We start from the raw sequence: 20581 nt of genomic DNA on the forward strand, positions 1-20581 counted from the left end.
TACGGTAGATGCACATTCAAAACAGTTCAACTTTATTTGATTTACTTTACTATGGTCAGAACAATTTTTTTTCACTAAGAAATAATAGACAGATAATGATAAATAGACAGAATGATTTGTAATGAGATGGCGTAGCTAGACTTTATTTTTTTTTTCTGATTCTGTATTTGACAATCCACATCACTACTCTTGCCTCTAAGCAGTTTGAATAATCACATGACATGAATAATGTAAGAAAAAGCTGCTTATTATAAAAGCATGCATTTTTTTATTATTTATTTTTTACGTTTACTGTTACCATAGTTGCTCATTGGATAGAAAATTGACACATGCACAATCATTATGTCTTCAGGGTTTTTTATAACAAGAAAAATGACAATAGTGCACCTAGTACATCGTTTACAGGATCTAAAAGGTATTTTTTTTAAATAAATGTTTGTCTTTAGTTAACAGTAGATTCTAATTATTCTAATTAGGTTTTTTTTTTAATACTACGATTATTATTAGCTTTAGAAACTCAAATCATTCTAGGAAAGTGATGAAACATTACAAGAGAAAAAACAAAAAAGAAGACAAATGTGTTTGTAGAGGTCAGGGTCTGTGATCCACAAAACTTGAGTGCTAGTCTGGATGACGCACAGACCCACAATGACGCTGATTGGCTGAAACAGGAGATGATTCAAAATAAATAAAAAGCTCTAAATAAACGAAATTAATCTCAACCCATTAACATCTACATGTCAGTTATATGTCTTTTCTGTTTTTTTAAAAATTATGTATTTTATTAATATCAGTGTCAGTGTCCAATCGCGAGACGGATTGACGTCACAGCGGGCGCTCGCGAGCAGCAGGACCAACCAAGCACCATCCTAGAGCGCGAGCCTTGCATCTCCGCCTCATAACGGTAAGCCAAATTAACATTAAATACTGTGCGACACACGCGACTGTTTTCACCTTTATATACCGAGAGGAGCTGTTTCCAAGATAATACATTACTAAAACCATTTATACACCGCATAGGTTTGTATTTTGAAGCGAATAAGCTGTGATAAAAACGTAAACAGGTGATCACAGAGTGATGCTGAGCTCGAGCGCTCCGCCGACAAACCGACGCTTCGTGTTTCACGCACGACTGAATGCGGTATCGGTTTCGTGAACGTATAGGTCGAGAATGAGGATTGATGCTTCAGTTGCTGATGATTTTTGGATGTTTGATGTGAATCAATGGCGGAAGTGAAATGTAAATGTGTACCATGCAGAAGAATGGCCTATATCATCATTATGATTAAGTCTATCTATCTATCTATCTATCTATCTATCTATCTATCTATCTATCTATCTATCTACCTTAGATAAATAGATAGATAGATAGATAGACAGACACAGGTTGATTGACAGATACATACATGCATTTTGAATACAGTGCATTTTTCTAGTCACTCAACAGTCAAACATTATTATTATATGAGAGAATAAGACACAGACTTAAGAAAGAATATCTCTCCTCATCCCCCCTCCTGCTCTTTTCTCCTGCGGCAGAGATAGAAGATAAGATGGCCACCTCCTCCTCCAATCTGGAAGAAGATGAAAGTCTGAAAGGCTGTGAGGTTTTCGTGCAGAAACACAACATACAGCAGATCCTCAAAGAGTGCATCGTCAACCTGTGCATCGCCAAGCCCGAGCGGCCTATGAAGTTCCTGCGGGAACACTTCGAGAAGCTGGAGAAGGTGCGTTACTCTTACTCTGTTTGCTCTGCTGGTGATGTGTTTGTATAAGTTCTGAATTTGCGTCGGAAAGGGTGATGGTTGGGGATCACAACGGATGTGGCTTCATTCCCATGGAGCTGGGGAAGCAGGAGCTGGAGAGTTATTGAGATCATCGCTGTCCCATTTGGCTCGGCACTTAACCTCAGGATGCTCCGGGGGGATGATCCTGTAATGAATGCACTGTACATTGCTTTGGAAAAAAAGTCTGGCTGAATTCACTGTTAGTGTATTCATTGTTAATGAGTGCCTTCGCCTTCCCTCAAACATCCATGATCATTAACTGTCATTGTGTTAGCGTTCATAGTGAGGTTGATGTTCTTTATGTGTCTTATTTGTTGACAAGTGCACCACAATAGAAAGGATATTAATTCGAATTAATTGCAGGTTTTGGAATGAGAAATCGTTGGTTTCTATTAACGCTTCTTTGATCTGTTCCTAGAGTGTGTGAATTGAGTGGACAGCATACACTTAGGCACTTTATCAGGATCTGTGGAAAATCTATGAAGTTCATTTGCAGGTGTAAACATTGGATTTTGGATTTTGTAGAGCTTATATAGTTTTACAGCAGCTACATCATTTCTTTGTATGTAGAATCTACAGTGATTCTCAAAATGTTTGACTACAAGGCCTCTCATTGTTGGCAACAGTATTCAAAACTGTAAGGATAAGAATAAAAACAATGTTTTAGCCTGCTCATAATTTCTACCTGATTACATATTTTAGAGCTTGGTATATCTACAAAATATATATAATCATTATATGCGCGTGGCATTTTAAGATTTTTATTTATACATATTTATATATACAGTAGTCAACATTTGAAGTGGATCAAAAAAGTTCATCAAAGTTGTCCTAAGACAAGAATGGGTATTGTTCAAAATTCATGTATAACTTTGATGAAAGGTTTTGATTCAATTGTTGACTACTATATATATATATGACTTTTCCAGGTGTAGAAATCACACTTCTAAAATTAATTCAAATTAAATTATTTTAAGTCGTCTTGAGGCATTTATTTGTACAAAAAAACATATTTTTGTTTTCTATTTGAATATGTTTTAAATGTAATTTATGTGATGCAAAGCTGAATTTTTAGCATTATTACTCCAGCCTTCAGTGTCACATGATCCTTCAGAAATCATTATAATATGATGATTTGATGCTCAAGAAACATATCCGATTATTATCAATGTTGAAAAAGTTGTGCTGCTTAGTATTTTCGTGGAATGGAAACTGTGCATTAATGCATTTATTTAAAATAGAAACATTAACATCATGAACGTTTTTACCATCCGTTTTGGTCAATTGAATGTTTCCTTGCTGAACATTTTTTTTCTTTCTTTATTTCAAAAAAAAAAAAAAAAATAGTATTGGCCCCAATAACAGTAGTGTAGTGTACTTACTTTAAGTAGAAGTGTAAAGAGCTGGAATCATCAACATTCCCGTTCCCCCTCAATAGACAATTAGGAGGCATGCTGATGCTGTTTGATGTTGTTGCCCAATCTTAGATTACACAGATCTTATGAAAGTCACAGCAGTCATTCGTTTAGCTGGAGGTGCCAGTAACCGCATCCACACTCAGCAGCAACTGAACATCTTCTTTGATCATGTGCTCCAGGAACAACAGGCTTTTTCATACCCGCAGATGCTTGGGGCTTGGGCTTTTGTTAGGAATGGGCTTCTGCTGAGCTTCTGCTGGTTTAGGTAGAGCATCAAACAGCCGATGGGATTGTGTATTCATAAGACGTGATCAGATGGGCTGATATTGCACTCAGAACAAGAGAACGACTGTCCTTGTCTTCTCCTCATGACGCATGTTCAGCGATAGCTTGTGTTTTTGAGGTTATTTAGTGTCATCATAGTTTTGAGCCGCTGGGTGAACGATGTTTACTGACCCACTTGCATTTTAGTCATAAATGAATTTCAATCACTCACTCTCTCTCTCTATCTGTCTGTCTGGCAGCTTCTGTTCATTTAGAAAGATGAAAATCCACGGGCTGCTAAAGGATATGCACTCCTGACCCTATGTGTGTGAATGAGTGTATGAAAACTGTGCCGGATTAAAATGGACATGTAGGGCACAAGTCAACATGAGGGCTAGCAAATGATGACATGATTTCCTTATTATTTTTTTTATTTTAAATATCAATAGAAATTAAAGCTTCTAGTGATACAAGATTATGAGTGATCGGCTAGGCTGATATTTGTCCATCCTGAGATCGATTGAGCATCGACCAATAACGTGACCTTTTGCCCAGTTAACAAAAGTAGTATTTTGCTCAAGTACCAGTTGAAGAATGCTGGAGTTTTTTTTGTCAATCATATAAATAAAAAATTAAAATCACCCAAAGATTTAAATTCTGTCATCATTTACTCACCCTCTCGTGTTGTTCCAAACCCGTGAGACTTTTATACATCTTCGGAAGACAAAAGAAGATTTTTTTTTTATGACAACATTTTCATTTTTTGGATGAACTATCCCTTTAAGCCCAGACATACACCACCATTCAAAGTTTGGGGTCAGTGTTTTTTTTTTTAAAGAAATTAATACTTTTATTCAACAAGGATGCATTTAATTGATTAAAAGTGACAGTAAATACAATTAGCCTATAATGTGTTAATGTTATAATGTTAAGATTTCAATTTCAAATAAATGCTTCACAGATTTCAGAGCACATTTGGACTCTTTATGTGTTATTTCATGGACAGGCCTGTTGATGGCTGTCTAAAGCTATGGAGAGAGCTTGTGTGTGTTTTGTGTGGATTTGTGTGTGGCATGTGCCCAGCTGTTCCTTTGCATCTGCCTGCCTTCACTTTGGTATTTGTGTCTTGGGATGTTTCAGAGGCAGATGTTTATGCCATTTTACAAACACTTTATCTTTTATATCCTGTAAAAGTTTTAATTGTAAAATTAACAGACTGATATCAGATATAGAGGCTAGAATACCAGAGTAGAGAGTGACTCAGGCTAGTGACCAACCACATAAAAATGCACTAAAACCATTCATATAATATTCACACACACTCTAAATATATTATACACACACACCCACTTTATTAGGTACATCTTGCTAGTACTGGGTTGGACCTCGCTTTTGCCTTCAGAACTGCCTTAATTCTTCGTGGCAGAGATTCAACAATGTGCTGGATACATTCCTTAGAGATTCTGGTCCATATTGACATGATAGCATCACACTGTTGCTGCAGGTTTGTTGGCTGCACATCCATGATGTAAATCTCCCGTTCCACCACATCCCAAAAGTGCTGTCCTGGATTGTGATTTGGTAAATGTGGAGGCCAGTTGAGTATAGTGAACTCATTGTATTGTTCAAAAAACCCAGTTTGACATGATTTGAGCTTTGTGATGTGGCGTGTTATCCTGCTGGAAGTGACCATCAGAAGATGATTCACTGTGGTCATAAAGGTCATGGTCAGCAGCAGTACTCAGGTAGGCTGTGGTGTTTAAGCAATGATTAGTTGGTACTAAAGGGTCCAAAGTATGCCGAGAAAATATCCCCCACACCATTACACCAGCAGCAGCCTGAACCGTTGATGCAAAGCAGGACAGATCCATGCTTTCATGTTGTTTATGCCAAATTCTGACCCGACCATCTGAATGTCACAGCAGTCCAGACTCCAGGCAACATTTTTCCAATCTTCTGTTGTCCAATTTTGGTGAGTCTGTGTGAATTGTAGCCTCAGTTTCCTGTTCTAATGCTAGGCACGCACTACAAGATATTCGGGGTGATTTTGGACCGATTTCTCCCCTTCCGAAAGTCCTAGGTAAAGTCCTGATTGTCTTGATGGTTCTGCATATTATCTTATCAGGTTTTCCTGTGGTGTGAGGTGTGTTAAGAATGACTGAATCTGCTCGGAAGAACGTCGGAGCCACCCAAATCTCCAATCAGAAATCCTGTTGTGTGGGGGAACCCTGAGGACAAACTCGCGCCCGCTCTGGAAAAGTGAATCCTGTGAAACGAAACAATACCCAATCAGAAAGCGAGCTGATGGAAGACTCACCTCCATCTCGCACTGTAACATGTAAAGTCCATGTTCACACCGTCACCACGACTTCATTTTCTTCATTTTTCAAACAATTTTCTTTTTTCCCCACTGCAAATTTTCTGTAAAAACAGTCCATACACTATAAGCGGCATTTCTCCTTGCAAGTTGTCCGCCATGTTTGTTTTCTTTAAAGTCACGTTTGATGCTAAAGATTTTGCGAGATTTCCCGTGTTCACAGGCAGGACTCTGTTTTTTGTGAAAGGAATCTAGTGTGTGTTGCGCTTTCCTGATCACATCGCTGCACTCCACACACTAGAAGAACAAATCAGTTAAATCTATGATTTCTTATCATTATGTTTGTGGTCTCTCACATTTTGAAAATCTTATATTATTTAAAAAAATCTTTTAGTGTGACCCCAGCTTTAGCCGACAGGAGTGGCACCCAGCGATCTTCTGCTTCAAGGTTCAACGTGTTTTCACACATCTTTCAGAGATGTTTTGCAGACATCGGTTATAACGAGTGGTTATTTGAGTTGCTGTTGCAACTATCAGCTCAAACCAGTTTGGTCATTCTCCTCTGACCTCTGGCATCATAAAGGCATTTTCACCCACAGAGCCGTCGCTCACGGGCTATTTTCTCTTCTTCAGACCATTCTTTGTAAACCCTAGAGATGGTTGTGCGTGGAAATCCCAGTAGATCAGCAGTTTCTGAAATACTCAGACCAGCCTGTCTGGCACCAACAACCTTTCTTTCCCATTCTGATGAGTTTGAACTTCAGCGGATCGTCTTGACCATGTCTACATGCCTAAATGCATTGATTTGCTTCCATGTGATTGACTGATTAGATATTTGCATTAACGAGCAGTTGAACAGGTGTATAAAGAAGTGGCTTGTGAGTGTAGTTTTATGCAAAATATTTATTTAGTAAGAAATCAATATGTGGATTAATACTGACACTCTTGCGTGTGTGTTTCTATATATTGCATTTACATGTATACATATGTATATAAAAATTAATATTATACATATTATTACAAATTCATCATATATAGTATGTTTACACAATACATAAATATTACATATGTCCACCGCATATGCAGTAAAGTACCGTAAGACTGTGTGTAGACTCTCTGACTAGTTGTCTCATGGACACACACATCATTTGTGCTGTGGCATGCAGCTTCATTGTTCTTCCCTCTTTCATACGGGAATCTTTCACTGTCCCTCTCTCGCGCTGCCAGTGAAATCTCAGTGCTGTTGTGTCTGCTGTCTGTGCTCACAGTAGGTTTCAGTCTTTTAGATGCAGTAGATTTTATTATCTGTAATCGTGATTTTTTTAATCGTAGCTTTACCCTCTCTGTGTCTGCTGTTTTAACTTCGCACCTGTTTTTGTGTGTCCTGTGTAATGAGGATGAAAAATCCAGCCCTTCATTAGATGGTTACAATCCTCTCGATGTTTTCAAATGGATGTCTAATCATATGTATCATTCACTTCCTCTCTCCACAGGAAGAATGCAAGCAGATCATGGCCCGCCAGAAGTCCAACTCGCAGTCGGACTCTCACGATGATGAAGTGTCTCCTCCTCCTCCAAACCCGGTGGTGAAGGCCAGACGCCGGAGAGGTGGGGTCAGTGCTGAAGTCTACACAGAGGAGGATGCCGTCAGCTACGTCAGAAAGGTTAATACAAATTGCAGTTAAATTGGCATTATTTTCAAACACCCTGTTTTGGATTCTTCCCTTTAGTACTAACCCAGATTCAATACCACGTCTTCACATTAGATACTTTTTTTTCATTATAGATGACAAAAATTGGCATTAACAATACGTTTTAGATGGAATCTAAACATCCGGATTAGATGGAAATGGTATTTTATGATATTATTAGTTGTTTTCCTTTTCTGTACCACCTTAATTATGTAAGCAGAAAACAAGTCGAAACGTGCTATGAATGTATTTTCTTTAGAATACATTCACTGAATTGTGCACAATAACACCAGGAACATTTGCTGTAAACGTAATTAAGCACCAGTGTTATTTTTGTGTTATTTATATACTATTATAGTATTTATTATTTTGAACTTGCTTTTATTTGATATATTTCTATTTAGCTTTAATTTATTTTATTTTAAAACTTAGTATTATGTATTAACTTATTTATTTCAGTTATTTCCTAAGGCAAGTTTTTTTAAGATGAAGTTTTTCCTTTAATAATTATATATATTATATATTTTATTTCAGCTTTATTTCAATTAACAAAAATTATTTGTAATAGTTTTATTTGCCGATAATAGACTGATTTTGATTGTAAATTTTGATAAAAAAAATAAGTGGCAATTTGATAAGGCACAAATTATAACTGAAGTGTTCATGACATGATAAATCAAATTTTCCTTGATCTTTTGACATATAAGAGGTCTTTGTACCATTAAAACATCCTGCAAGTTTCATAGCTTAACTTTCTCCTCATTATAAACAAAGCATTTATTTAATCAAGCTCCAAAAACGGCTCGTTTTGATATTGCGGGATCTGACATCACATGGCCAAATACATTTGCAAATGCCTGCCTCCAGAGCAAGACATTAACAAATAGTTATACATCATGACACTTGCCTACACTGGATGTGTGTCGCGTCAAAAACAAATAGAAACCCATTATAATCACTGAGGCTGTCTACACTGGATACAGTATATAAATGCATGCTCAGTTTCTGACATATTCCTGGTGTCCAGGATAATTACCAGTGTCAGGAACAAGTGGATGGTTCATTTAAATGACGTCCCGGATCGTGTCGGAGGATTAAATGTTTGTTCGGATCATTTTGTTTTGTAAACGAGGCACAGAGAGTTTGCAAAGAAACTTTTGTTGAACGTGTATTATATCTGACAGCAGCTGCACAAACCGTAAGTTTTGAAATACCGTAAGTTAAACGATTTCATAATATGTTGTCTGTAAATGACTGTTTTATATGGATAATGTTTTTAAAACTTTTACTCGGATGCAATAGCAAGTGGGTGTTGATACTGTTTCCTATGCAGTGACATTAGCCAACTTTATTAACATTATGAGTAAACTTCAAAGAACACTCCTTTAATTACCACAAACCCTAAGTACTAAACATCGGTACACAACACCTCCCGCATCATTTGTGCTCCAGTATGAACGTGAATGAATCCTCAAATCATGGGCATTGTTGAGAAGACGTGTACTATTAATTCTGTAAGCAATCAGAGTTACATTTTTGCCTTGTGTATGATAAAATGGGTGAAAAGGTGATCAGAATATCATAGAGACTCGAGGTTGGGCTCACAGTTTCTGGTAAAAATACGCAAATGTAGTTAGATATTATTTTGCAGAAACTTCAAAATGCCTGGAAAACCTACATTTAATCTAGTAACTCATTGTTTTCTTTGGTTATAGGTCATTCCAAAGGACTACAAGACAATGACCGCCCTGGCCAAAGCCATCTCTAAGAACGTGCTGTTTGCCCACCTAGATGACAATGAGAGAAGGTAAATGCTCGTCGTCTCAGGTAGATTGTTGGCAGGTATTATAAGTCACACTATATTCCGTATTATGAAGTCTTATGAATCGGGTCATGTTGTTCCCAGCTGGTTTCTGGTTGTCAGCACTGGTCTTGTGTGCATTTAGCGGGGTGAGGGTGTGAGTCGTGTCAGGGGGGCTTGTGAGTGGCCACTGTATTCGCTCTGTTGCTCTTGTCACCATGGCAACTTGCGTCGAAATAAAACGAGGCATTGTGTCTGACAGTGGTGGAAAGTGTGTTTTAATGTGGGTGTGGGGAAATTGTGTTGCGTGGATTGTTGGCTTTTGAGTCGGGGAGATGCCACAAACCCTAAACAACGAGAAGTAAAACGCCTCTCCCAGTCTACCAGGAATTTCGCTCAGGTTGCTCCGTCTTTGTGCACGGAATACAGTTTCACTGCTGAGGCGAATCCATTATGCATACAGATCCACCATGAAGGGAACAAACTCTCAGCTTTCTGCTTTTAAACCCTCTCTGAGAACACACGAAACTCCCCAAAACATCCAGCACTCAGCTGGAAATTCACCACACTTATTATCAGGCTTTCTTGCCAGGAGCTGCAGATGCATGCTATCGTGTTTTAAGATTGATAGCTTTTATTTATTTTTTTGGCTGTTGTGAATATATTACAGTCACTATTTGTCAGAATTATAGGCAAATTTAGTTGGAAAAGACTGATTATATTGTACATCATCTTAAGACTTTAAGCCCTATGTTGCAATTTTTCTTCGGAAAGCTCCAGAACACACTTCATATTTCTGACTGATTTTTGGAGGACATTAACATTGTTTCCATGGTTACGGAATATTAGCTCCTGGCGACAGAATAGCACAATGTCCAATTATCTGCATGTGTGTCCGTGATGCTGTCAAAGCAACATGCTTGACATGGTCAAACCGAGGTGCAGCAGATTATGACTCTGCAGTATCTGGTAAATAACAGGAAAATGACATTATTTCAGGGTTATTTCATTTTAGTCTGACATGCTGCAGATGCACCGTGAACAGTCGGCAGTTCTCTACGCTTTAACTAGAACAAATAAAGACTTTAATTAGAAATAATAGAAGAGTTTCCAGGTCAGTTTGATTTTTCTTTTATGAAAGTATCACTTTCACCCTTATTATGCTATTTTAAAGGTTCCTGATTTTGTTTTTGAGGTTTTCTACAATAAATGTCCATGCATCAAAGGTCAAAAAACACTTTTCACATAATATACATTGCACATCACTTAATTTCTCATTGCACTCATTTCTCAAAAACTCTGAAAGCAGTTTGTTCGAAAATACTTTGTTCGAAAATAGTTACTCTAAACTCCTCCTTTCCCTTCCTTTAGGAGTCAATAACTTTATTTGTTGTGCACTTTGCTCTTTGAAACTTTGCAGACCTTTTACATTCACAAACTGCTAAATTACACACTGTATGACAGATAATATCTGAAAAACATAATAGGAGCACTTTAAAGTGATCACATGTGACAGTAAAGACTAAAGAAAAAACAGATTTAGTTTCTTCATATTTATCACAAAAATATAAAGCAGCACTGTTGATAATCAGAAATGTTTCTTGAGCATCAAATCAGCATATCAGAATGATTTCTGAAAGATCATGTGACGCTGAAGACTGGAGTAATGATGCTGAAAGTTCAGCTTTTATCACAAGGATACATAACATTTTTAGTTGTTTGAATTTTTAATAATATTTAACAATATCACAATATTACAAATAAATGCAGCCCGGGTGAGCATAAGCTCCCGGGTCTTCTTTCAAAAATGTTTTGAATGGTAATGTTTTTTTAAAATGCATTTTACCTATCTTGACCTATGGCCACTAGGCTACTACTATCCCAAATGTGTGCACTGTGCAGTAAACTCAAAAGGCAACAGCATACACCAGCTAAAGTGGTGCCCTAGGTTCATATGCTTTGCAAATGTAAGCATCATTGTCACCACTGGCACAGATTTGCCTGTTCGCTTTTGCAGGCGTTCACACATATGGCCATATATAGTAGAACATGCCATACACTGTTTACATTATTACACTGCAGTCAGTAAGAGCGTCTTGTTATGATCACTGGATGTGTCACTACCACTGGAGTTAAACATTACAGCTAGATGGCAGATATTGTAAGGGAGTATCTGGCATGTGGCATAGCCCACCCTAGGGCCCACCCGTTGTCTAGTGTGGTTTTGTTGCCATGGCAAATAAAAGCAGTTACCTCATGGTGGCATGGGAATAGACCAGTGGCAAATTTAATGCAGGAAGAAATCTGTTGCTGAACTTGACCTTGGGAGTCGGGTCAGAATGAAAGACATATAAGTAGTTAATAGAAGCTTGCTGGTTTTGTAAGCTGAATTGATCTTGTCATCTATTTTATGGTGTCCTTTCAGTGAAGAGAAAATTGTGTTGAGGAGCTTAGAAATGCTACAACCACTGTAGCATTTACCATTCGGTAAATGTGTTTCTTTCATGTTTTCTTATCGGATAAAACATTTGACAAATGACAAAGCGCTGTGCTTCACTCTGAAACCTGCAGCGCATATACTTATTTAATTGAATCGCAACCCTTGCGATCTCACAATAGCACTATGCTACATTATGATTTTAAATGGCTTTAATATATCATGCAGCCTTAGAAAATGGTCTAATAATGCGGTTCATGGATTCTTGTCCGTGGAATGCGCCACTTCCAGTATTTTACCAGTTAATCAACACGGCTAAATTGCAATCGAGTGGCACTGCTGCAAGAATTTGGGTGTAAATGTTACAAATATAATATTACAATGCAAAAAAAAACTATATTTTTCTAAAATGGGATTCATTTTCTTTGTGCAAACTTTTCTTTTTTTGTCATTTGATTTTGGGGTGAAATATGGAATATGAAATATATGAACCCTCAGTCAGAACCTACTCTTCATTGCTTGATTTGAACACCATCCTGTCTATGGCCCCAACTCTCTGTCTCTCTTCTCAGGGGCCCTGCAGAATCTCAAACAACAGAGCATTGTTTTCTAATTAAAAAAAGCACAATACCAGTAATCAGCAGTAACGAGTGCTTGAGCTGCAATGAACCACTGAACTGAGTAGCTACTGTATATACAGAGAGATTGTCCATCTATTTTTAAATTCCTTTAGAACAGAAGTTGTGTTGTGGTTTTGCATGCACACATTTCTGCACGTACTGTACATGAAATAAATCAGTGCATGTACGTCATACTTGCAAGAATTAGACAGATAAGCCTATGGAGATTAGCATGGCCTCTTATTGTTTGCTATATAAATAATGTTTTCTTTTGTATAACATCATTATAGCGCCAAACTACGGCTAAATAAAATAAAAGCATGGTTAGTTTGATTTTAAACTGTTTTGATGGAGGATAAATATCTGCTGATAACTCAGAGTAGCTTTATCGTGTCCAAACACATCTGTTTAGCTCCCCTTTTATAATGTTAACCTGCTCTTAGCATAATGGCTATCTGGTTTCCTGCTCATATCTGATATAAACTTCACACTGTGATTGTGGGGAACAGCTGTTTCACGCACCTGCAGACCAGACAGTACTATTAAAAATGACCTTTAAAGTAGACAGTCACGCTTTTGTAATGCTAGCTAGTGTGGCTATTGAGTTTCTAACGCGGTCCAAGTCGAAAAAGAAAGGTGGGTTAGGTAGAATTTTGTCAAAAAACTGTTGTTGTTTTTTATTTAGCCAAAAATGTACATTAAAAAACTGATGGAATGGTAAAAAAAAAGAAGAAGACAAGAGCTGCTTTTTCACCGTCGGGCCGAACGGTTTTAAGAATGGTAAGAAATGGTTCCAGTTATATTTCCTTTTGGGCTTGGTTCAGCACGGCGTGAATTAGCTCTTTAGCTGGCCACGTGCACTATTTGAGCAAAGTAAGCACAAGTTAATAATAAAATTAAAAGAAATGTCTGATCATCCTCCATAACACGCTCGCTGTTTAGATCTCATACCGTCTGTAAACTCTTTCACTACCAAGGCAACAACTGACACATTTCTATTACATTAAAAAGAGCTCCGTTATCAGGCTCACAGTGGAAAATGAAACTATATCCGTGTTCGCTGGGCCGGATCGGCACGGAATGGAACGGTTAAGCAAAGAGAACCGTTTGGCCTGACGGTGGAAAAGCAGCTAAGCTGTCTCTATCCACACTGAGTGAAGTGTGAGTAATTTGTTAACGTTCTTCACTGGATGGATGGATCTGTCTCTAGAGAATCTCAAGTCTGTCAGCACATGTGCACGTTAGCAAGATAGACCACTTTAGTGATGTGGAACATTCTTGCTTGCTTTCTGTATATAATTTATTGCTAGTGTGACATTTTTTTTTATTATTTTTTTTTTATGCTTCCAAACAAATGTGATTTTTTTTCAAATTCGTAAAAAGCAATAAACTAATTCATAAACGTTCTTAAAATCCCCCAATGGTTAAAATCCAGTTTTTAAAGGAACACGCCGACTTTTTGGGACTTTAGCTTATTCACCATATCCCCCAGAGTTAGATAAGTCCATACATACCCTTTTTATCTCCGTGCGTGCCGTAACTCTGTCTGACGCACCCACCGCTAGCCTAGCTTAGCACAAAGACTGGAGGTAAACGGCTCCAGCTAGCATACTGCTTAGAGCCCTGCACGGGGCAAAACATCCAGCCCTAACCGAGACCTGGCCCGTGGTGTTCAAGCCATAATCCGGCCCCAGCCCGAAAACGTCTGCAATTTTTCAGCCCGAACCCGACCCGAGACCAACATTGATATCACTTTAAGCTCTGTCTGACGCGCGCTTTCTGATGCGCGATGATTCTGCTAGACGCACACACACGCTAGGTAAAATTTTATTATAGGCCTCAAACATAACTACCACCACCGACAATTATGCCGACAAATATTAATACAGACTGTCCATTACAAAGAACCATAAGCATGCAGTAGAGAATATTATATAGCCAAATGTGATCCAGCAGTAAATAAAGATTTTCGGCCTACCTTTTTTTGATGTTAAGTAACTTTACTGAAGACCAACGAACTCTTCAAAGAACTCTTCGCCAACTGGCTAACGTTAAATAATAATACAAATATAATAAATAAATAAAAAATCCGTTGAACTGAGTAACGTTAGGCTCATTCACTGTTTATTCGCGAGTGTTGTGAAGAAAAAGAATAGCATCCACTGTTGAAGGCTTCAGGCTCATTGTTTGTTGTGGTAATCAAATCAAAACTCTTTCAAAATGCAGCTTTTCCTGAAGTATTGGGAACTTTTAGTAACTCCTTACGCTCCAACTTCTCCCTGATGCTCTGCACAGTCAACTGTCACCTAATACATTGCACGCGCGTCGCGTTACTCGTGTAATCGCATATTGCATTGCATATTTATAATTTTATCAATATAACAATATTTCATACAGTAGCCTGCGCTCTGCACGTATATTACGGGCACGATGAAAGGAGAAAAGCTAAATGAGCCCGAGTCCGACCAAAGCCCGATCAAAAAAAAAAAAAAAAAAAAAGTCCCGACTGCTCCTAATAAGTGACAAAATAACGCCAACATTTTCCTATTTACATGTTGTGATTTGTATAGTCACAGCATGTACAAATAACAAGGTCACATGAGACACAGCCTGGGAACTATATTCTCAGAAGGCGAAGCGCTGCTACTTGGGCGGAGTGATTTGCTCGCCGCGCCTGAGAAGCCCCCATGGTGAGGAGCAGAGTTCGCTCAGAATTGGAGTAAATCACTCCGCAGAAGTAGCAGTGCTTCGTCTTCTGAGAATATAGTTCCCAGTATGTATACGGTTAGAAGATGGCTGTGTCTCATGTGACCTTGTTATTCGTACTCGCTGTGACTATACAAATCACAAAATGTAAATAGGAAAATGTTGGTGATATTTTGTCACTAATTGGGAGCAGTATGCTAGCTGGAGCCATTTACATCCAGTCTTTGTGCTAAGCTAGGCTAGCGGTGGGTGCGTCAGGCAAAACTTACAGCACGCACGGAGATGAAAAAGGTATGTATGGACATTTATCTAACTCTGGGGGATACGGTGAATAAGCTAAAGTCCCAAAAAGTCGGCGTGTTCCTTTAATGTTTTATGTTTAATGTCTATGTGGTGTTTTTAATATGCTTTAAGACAAACCATGTGTAAATTCACAAGTCAACACTATTGCTGAGTATTTTCTACCTAAAACTGCAGTGAACCAAAGACAATCTCAAAAACACGGTTTGAAATCGCTGTTGTTTCTGACGTCACAAACTACCTTGTAACCAATCACATCAATGTGCGGACGGGCTTTAGCATATCATTAACTATGCCGTGAAGCAAGGGAGTCTCAAGAGAATATATTTTTATATAATGTAACGCATCATTAGCTGTTTGATAACGTAGTCAAGCCAAAGAATAATCATATTAATTGATGTTATGTGTCCAACGTTGTAGAGAGCGATACACACCATTCTGATACATTGACTTGTAGATGAGCCTGTATGAGTGAGTGGAGGCAGGGCTCATTTGCATATTCATGAGCCACGTGTACTAAATGAAGTGAGGGTGTAGAGTTACATTCAAGCTATTTAAAGTCATGAATATTTTTTTCCGCAGGAAATAAAACTTTAAATATGCCATTTTGGTGATCAAAGATGAGTTTTAAGGGATACAATTATTGACTATGGGAGACTTTAAGCTTGTTTTGTCTGTTTAGCCAGTATATGACGTGCCGTTTCAGCCCAACATAAAAAACTTTTAAGTTTTAAAGTATTCAATTAATTGACATTATTAATCATTATTACAATATCAGGCAATAATCGGCAACAATGATTGTTGTCATAATATTGCAGCCCTACACTATAATTGTCACACTATGTGGCTGTAATGAGCGCACAAAGATGTAAAGTACAAAATGGACAGGAAACACGCAGGAGAACAGAATAACATAACCACATAATACTAAGATGACACGGAACAATGACCTTAGGAAGCTAAGGGTATGAATACACAGAGATTACAAGTTAACTAAATGAACAACAGGTGAATGTAATCCAATCAGAAACCATAGAAACTAACTGGCAAACAGAACTCAGGAAAAGCAGCACAGGGAACAGAATAAAAGCGAAACCAAAACAGATTGAAAACGTTACAATAATGAATTGCTTTATTTTTTATTTAATAATTCAAATACTTTATGTAGGCTATTTACCTTGCCCCCTACTGCTGATTGGCTCACTCTCTCTCCTCCCCCATCATGAGTGGACATGCCCCCTACTGCTGATTGGCTCACTCTCTCTCCTCCCCCATCATGAGTGGACACGCCCCCTACTGCTGATTGGCTCACTCTCTCTCCTCCCCCATCATGAGTGGACACGCCCCCTACTGCTGATTGGCACTTAGAAAGCACAATTTGAGGTATTTTGTCTGGAGCTAAAATGTACAGTAAGAGTTAAACAACCACCACTAATAATATGTTGCTCATTAAATTTGTCTGGGAATCGTTTGAACACTTGGATCTATATTTCTTCAGCACCTTTTAAAAGAGATGCAGTTATTATATTTGTAGTTCATGTGGCCTTGTCAGTACTTGTGCTCATTCTAATAATTGCATGTTGTAACAGCAATAAATGACCAAATGATAACTAAAGGTTTCCATTATATATGACCAAAGATTTTTCCTCTCCTTGGTAGAATTATAGGGATTACTTTGATTTATCTAGCTTTAGCCTTCAAATCACTGCATAAAACTGCATGCTGCAACCTGCCTGAGCACATGGATGGTGTTGGATCTTCAATGAAATTCTTGCATTAGTCGACACTTAACCATGAGCGCAGTCACTCTGCAGCGCAGACGGACAGTCTGAAGCACAAATGCACAGGTCAGAATGTGACACTGTGAAGTAAGTGGGCTGATTCACTTCCCTGCTGCATGAATGGAAATTACAGTACTGTTCAAAAGTTTGGGCTCAGTATTATTTTTCGAAAGAAATTAATACTTTTATTCAGCAAAAATTTATTAAATTGGTCAAACGCGACTGTAAAGGCAGCATTTTATTTCAAATAAATGCTGTTCTATCAAAATCCTATCAATCAAAGAATCCTGAAATAAATGTATCACAGTTTCCACAAAAATATTAAGCAGCACAGCTGTTTTCAACATTGATAAAAAAAAAAATCTCCTCAAATCATCATATTAGAATGATTTCTGAAGGATCATGTGACACGGAAGACTGGAGTAATGATGCTGAAAATACAGCTTTGATCACAGGAATAAATTGCAATATAATATATATTCAAAGTGGAAAACTGTTATTATAAACAGTTATTATATACCAAACTGTTAAATGCTTTTTCCTCCGCACACAGATTTAGTTAATCCAGTGCTAGTTTCTCTAATGTGTGTGTGTGTGTGTCCTTGCGTTCACATAAAGTAGAGCATGCAGCTGGGGTAATCCACCAATTAAGCAGCGAGTAATGACCCTTCTGGCCTTTGACCCTTGACCCTTGACCCAGCAGCCTCTGCCCTTTGCTCTCATATCCCAGTGCTGATGGACAGTGAACATCTTTGGAAACAACAAAGTGCATCAGATCATTAATGAACTTCTCAGCGAAGCACCTTGGCATTAAACGGTCATTTCTGAATCTGATCTCTTCTGTCACAGCATATGAACATTACAAGCAAAAACTGTAGTGAGACGTCCTGATCATCAACCGTTTGGTTTTAAGTGTTTTTTAAATAGCACAGCTCATGGACTATCTGATAGGCCACACACGCAGCAGATGTCTTTTAAGGCGAGTTTATTTTGACCCAGTCTGTTTTAGGCAAAGGAAATGGGGTGCTGAGGAAGTTGCGGGTGATGTAACGCTGCGGCTGTATCGGATGAACCCAAATCACAGCTTCAGAGCTCAGGCTAATGGAGGAAATCTTTGACACTTAGATCTGTCTCATAATCTACTCAAACGCTTCAACACCAGGTGGCTGTCCATTTTTTGTGCTCAAATGATGCACTCTTCGGAAGAGCGAGAGATGAACGGTTTATAAGAGGGGCTCTTTATCAACGTATGAGGTCTAGGCATTAATCATAGGCTCATTATTAAACAACATTTTCATTATGCTTGGCATCTAAGCCTGCAGAATTATACTGAACGCTCTATAAATTACATTAATTCACAAACTTCCCCCTTTCCTTGTGCGCTTGTTTTAAATATTTTAGTTTATTTGATGAGGCCTTTAACTACTAATGAGGTAGATTTAGCAGAATTGAATTTTTCTAGTAATTTGAATGAGATAATTGGTATGAAGCCAGTGTTATCTTAGCATTATTATATGCTATACTCTTTTAGAGTTTTTATTTGTATATTTTCAGTTTTCATTAAAATTTTTAGTAATTTTAGTAATTTTAATACTTAAACTTAAAAAAACTGAACTGAATAACTAAAATACATACACTTACGTTAAAGTTTTTCATCTAATATTTATATATTTTTTTCTGATTTATTTCAGTTACAGAAATTTGTAATAGTTTTAGTTAAACAGTAAAAGTGCTCAGATTTTGCTGAGGAGTCATTCTTCTTCATGCTGATTTCGCTTGTCACATGTTGGGTGGTTGCCAGGGTGGTTGCCAGGGTGTTGCTATGCAGTTGTGAAGGCATCAGAAGGCATTTAAGCATCAGTTGCTATGCAGTTTCTGGGGTGTTTTGATTGGTTGCTTGCTATTTTTTACTGTTTTGTCATCAACCAAGCAAAAACCTGATTGCTTTGAATGACACGTAGCACACCCAAAGTTTAATATATTAGAATTAGGGTTTCTATGGAGGCGTAATATTGATAGTCTGACTATTGCTGATGCAAGTGATCCGAATGAAATTAATGTACACTACTGTTCAAAAGTTTGTGGTCATACGATTTTTTTATGTTATTGAAAGAAGTCTCTTATATTCATCAAGGCTGTATTAATTTGTTTTATTAATTTGTCTTTTTTAATATATTTAAAAATGTAATGTATTCCTGTGACCAAAGCTGTATTTTCAGCATCATTACTCCAGTCTTCAGTGTCACATGATCCTTCAGAAATCATTCTAATATGATGATTTGATGATCAAGAAACATTTCTGATTATTATCAATGTTGAAAACAGTTGTGCTGCTTAATTGTTTTGTGGAAACTGTGATTTTATTTTATTTTCCTTGAGGATTATTTAATGAATAGAAAGCATTTATTTGAATTAGAAATCTTTTGTAACATTATAAATGTCTTTACTGTCACTTTATAAAAAATCAGTAGTGTAAACTGTCTGCCATTCTGATCCCGGCTGGAAACAGAAGACCACAACACAATACCCATGAGACCCCTGCAGTTGCACGGTCCATCCTGTAAGAGATGCTGTTTGTCCAATTCAGATGTCCGTGACTCAAGATGATCCACAATCGGACCGGTTCATGCAGTGCCAGACAGCAGAGCGGAGAAAATGAGCGCATGACGTTATATAGCAGTGCTGTATGGTTATCAACACCGTATAATTTGAAGCTGTTATGTTGTTGTGAGCTGTTAAACTCTGGCCCACAGGAAGCTGCGATGTTTGGCTGTGATGTGGGCCGCTTTTGGGAGGCACTTGACAGCTTCCACACAGGTGTGTTTGCTCTGGCAGCAGCGATGTCGTAATCGCACTCGTACAAACACACACTCTCACCAGGAAGGAGGAGGAAAAGTGGCTGGCTAATGAATAGCCTTAACTGACTTGACCCATGGATGTTTGTCTGGGCAGTTATGCAGCAAGTGTGTGTGTGTGTGTGTGTTCGTGCAGTGAAGGCTGTCCCCAGCTGGAAGTTTCACTCGTCTTTCTTCCCGTGCAGAATTGCTGTGGCAGTTTTACCCCGCGAGTGTTACCAGTGCTGTTGTAAAGTGCGAGTCTGTGTGTGGTCAATATTTAGCATAGCTTTGTGCTGTTACAAAGGGAGTTTCTGCTAATGAGGTCAGTCGCCGCAAGAAGCAGCTCTTTCTATCTCCACATTCGTCCTGTTTGCATTCTTTTATATTCCTCTTTTCCGTCCTCACTCTCATGTCTTTGGAGTGAGAGTGTTTAATGGGCTGTTTTGGCCCGTCTGGGCCCCCTGACCTGACCCACTACCACCCACCCGTTCCCTGCGATCCCTCTGGAATTCACTGGAACGGTATCGGTGAACATTTCTGAAGGGATTTAGAAATGTTTCTGAAAAAATAAAAAATCTGCTAAACTGTGTAATCAACTAATAATTCTTGGTCGATAAACATA

The 20581-nt window shown here is 38.1% G+C and overlaps 1 protein-coding gene across 1 annotated transcript in view; it reads left to right on the plus strand.

Annotated features, from left to right (window-relative positions):
- The first annotated feature begins 767 nt into the window (after positions 1-767).
- prkar1b (protein kinase, cAMP-dependent, regulatory, type I, beta) overlaps positions 768-20581 on the plus strand; it is a 59818-nt gene continuing 40004 nt past the window's right edge. The window contains exons 1-4 of the mRNA XM_082137509.1: positions 768-904; positions 1540-1727; positions 7280-7450; positions 9193-9284. Coding sequence (XP_081993635.1) covers positions 1554-1727; positions 7280-7450; positions 9193-9284 — 437 coding nt within the window. The 5' untranslated portion in view covers positions 768-904; positions 1540-1553. The remainder of the gene's footprint in view (positions 905-1539; positions 1728-7279; positions 7451-9192; positions 9285-20581) is intronic.

Source organism: Leuciscus leuciscus (genome assembly GCF_965113295.1).
Source record: "Leuciscus leuciscus genome assembly, chromosome: 1".
Taxonomy (NCBI): Eukaryota; Metazoa; Chordata; class Actinopteri; order Cypriniformes; family Leuciscidae; genus Leuciscus; species Leuciscus leuciscus.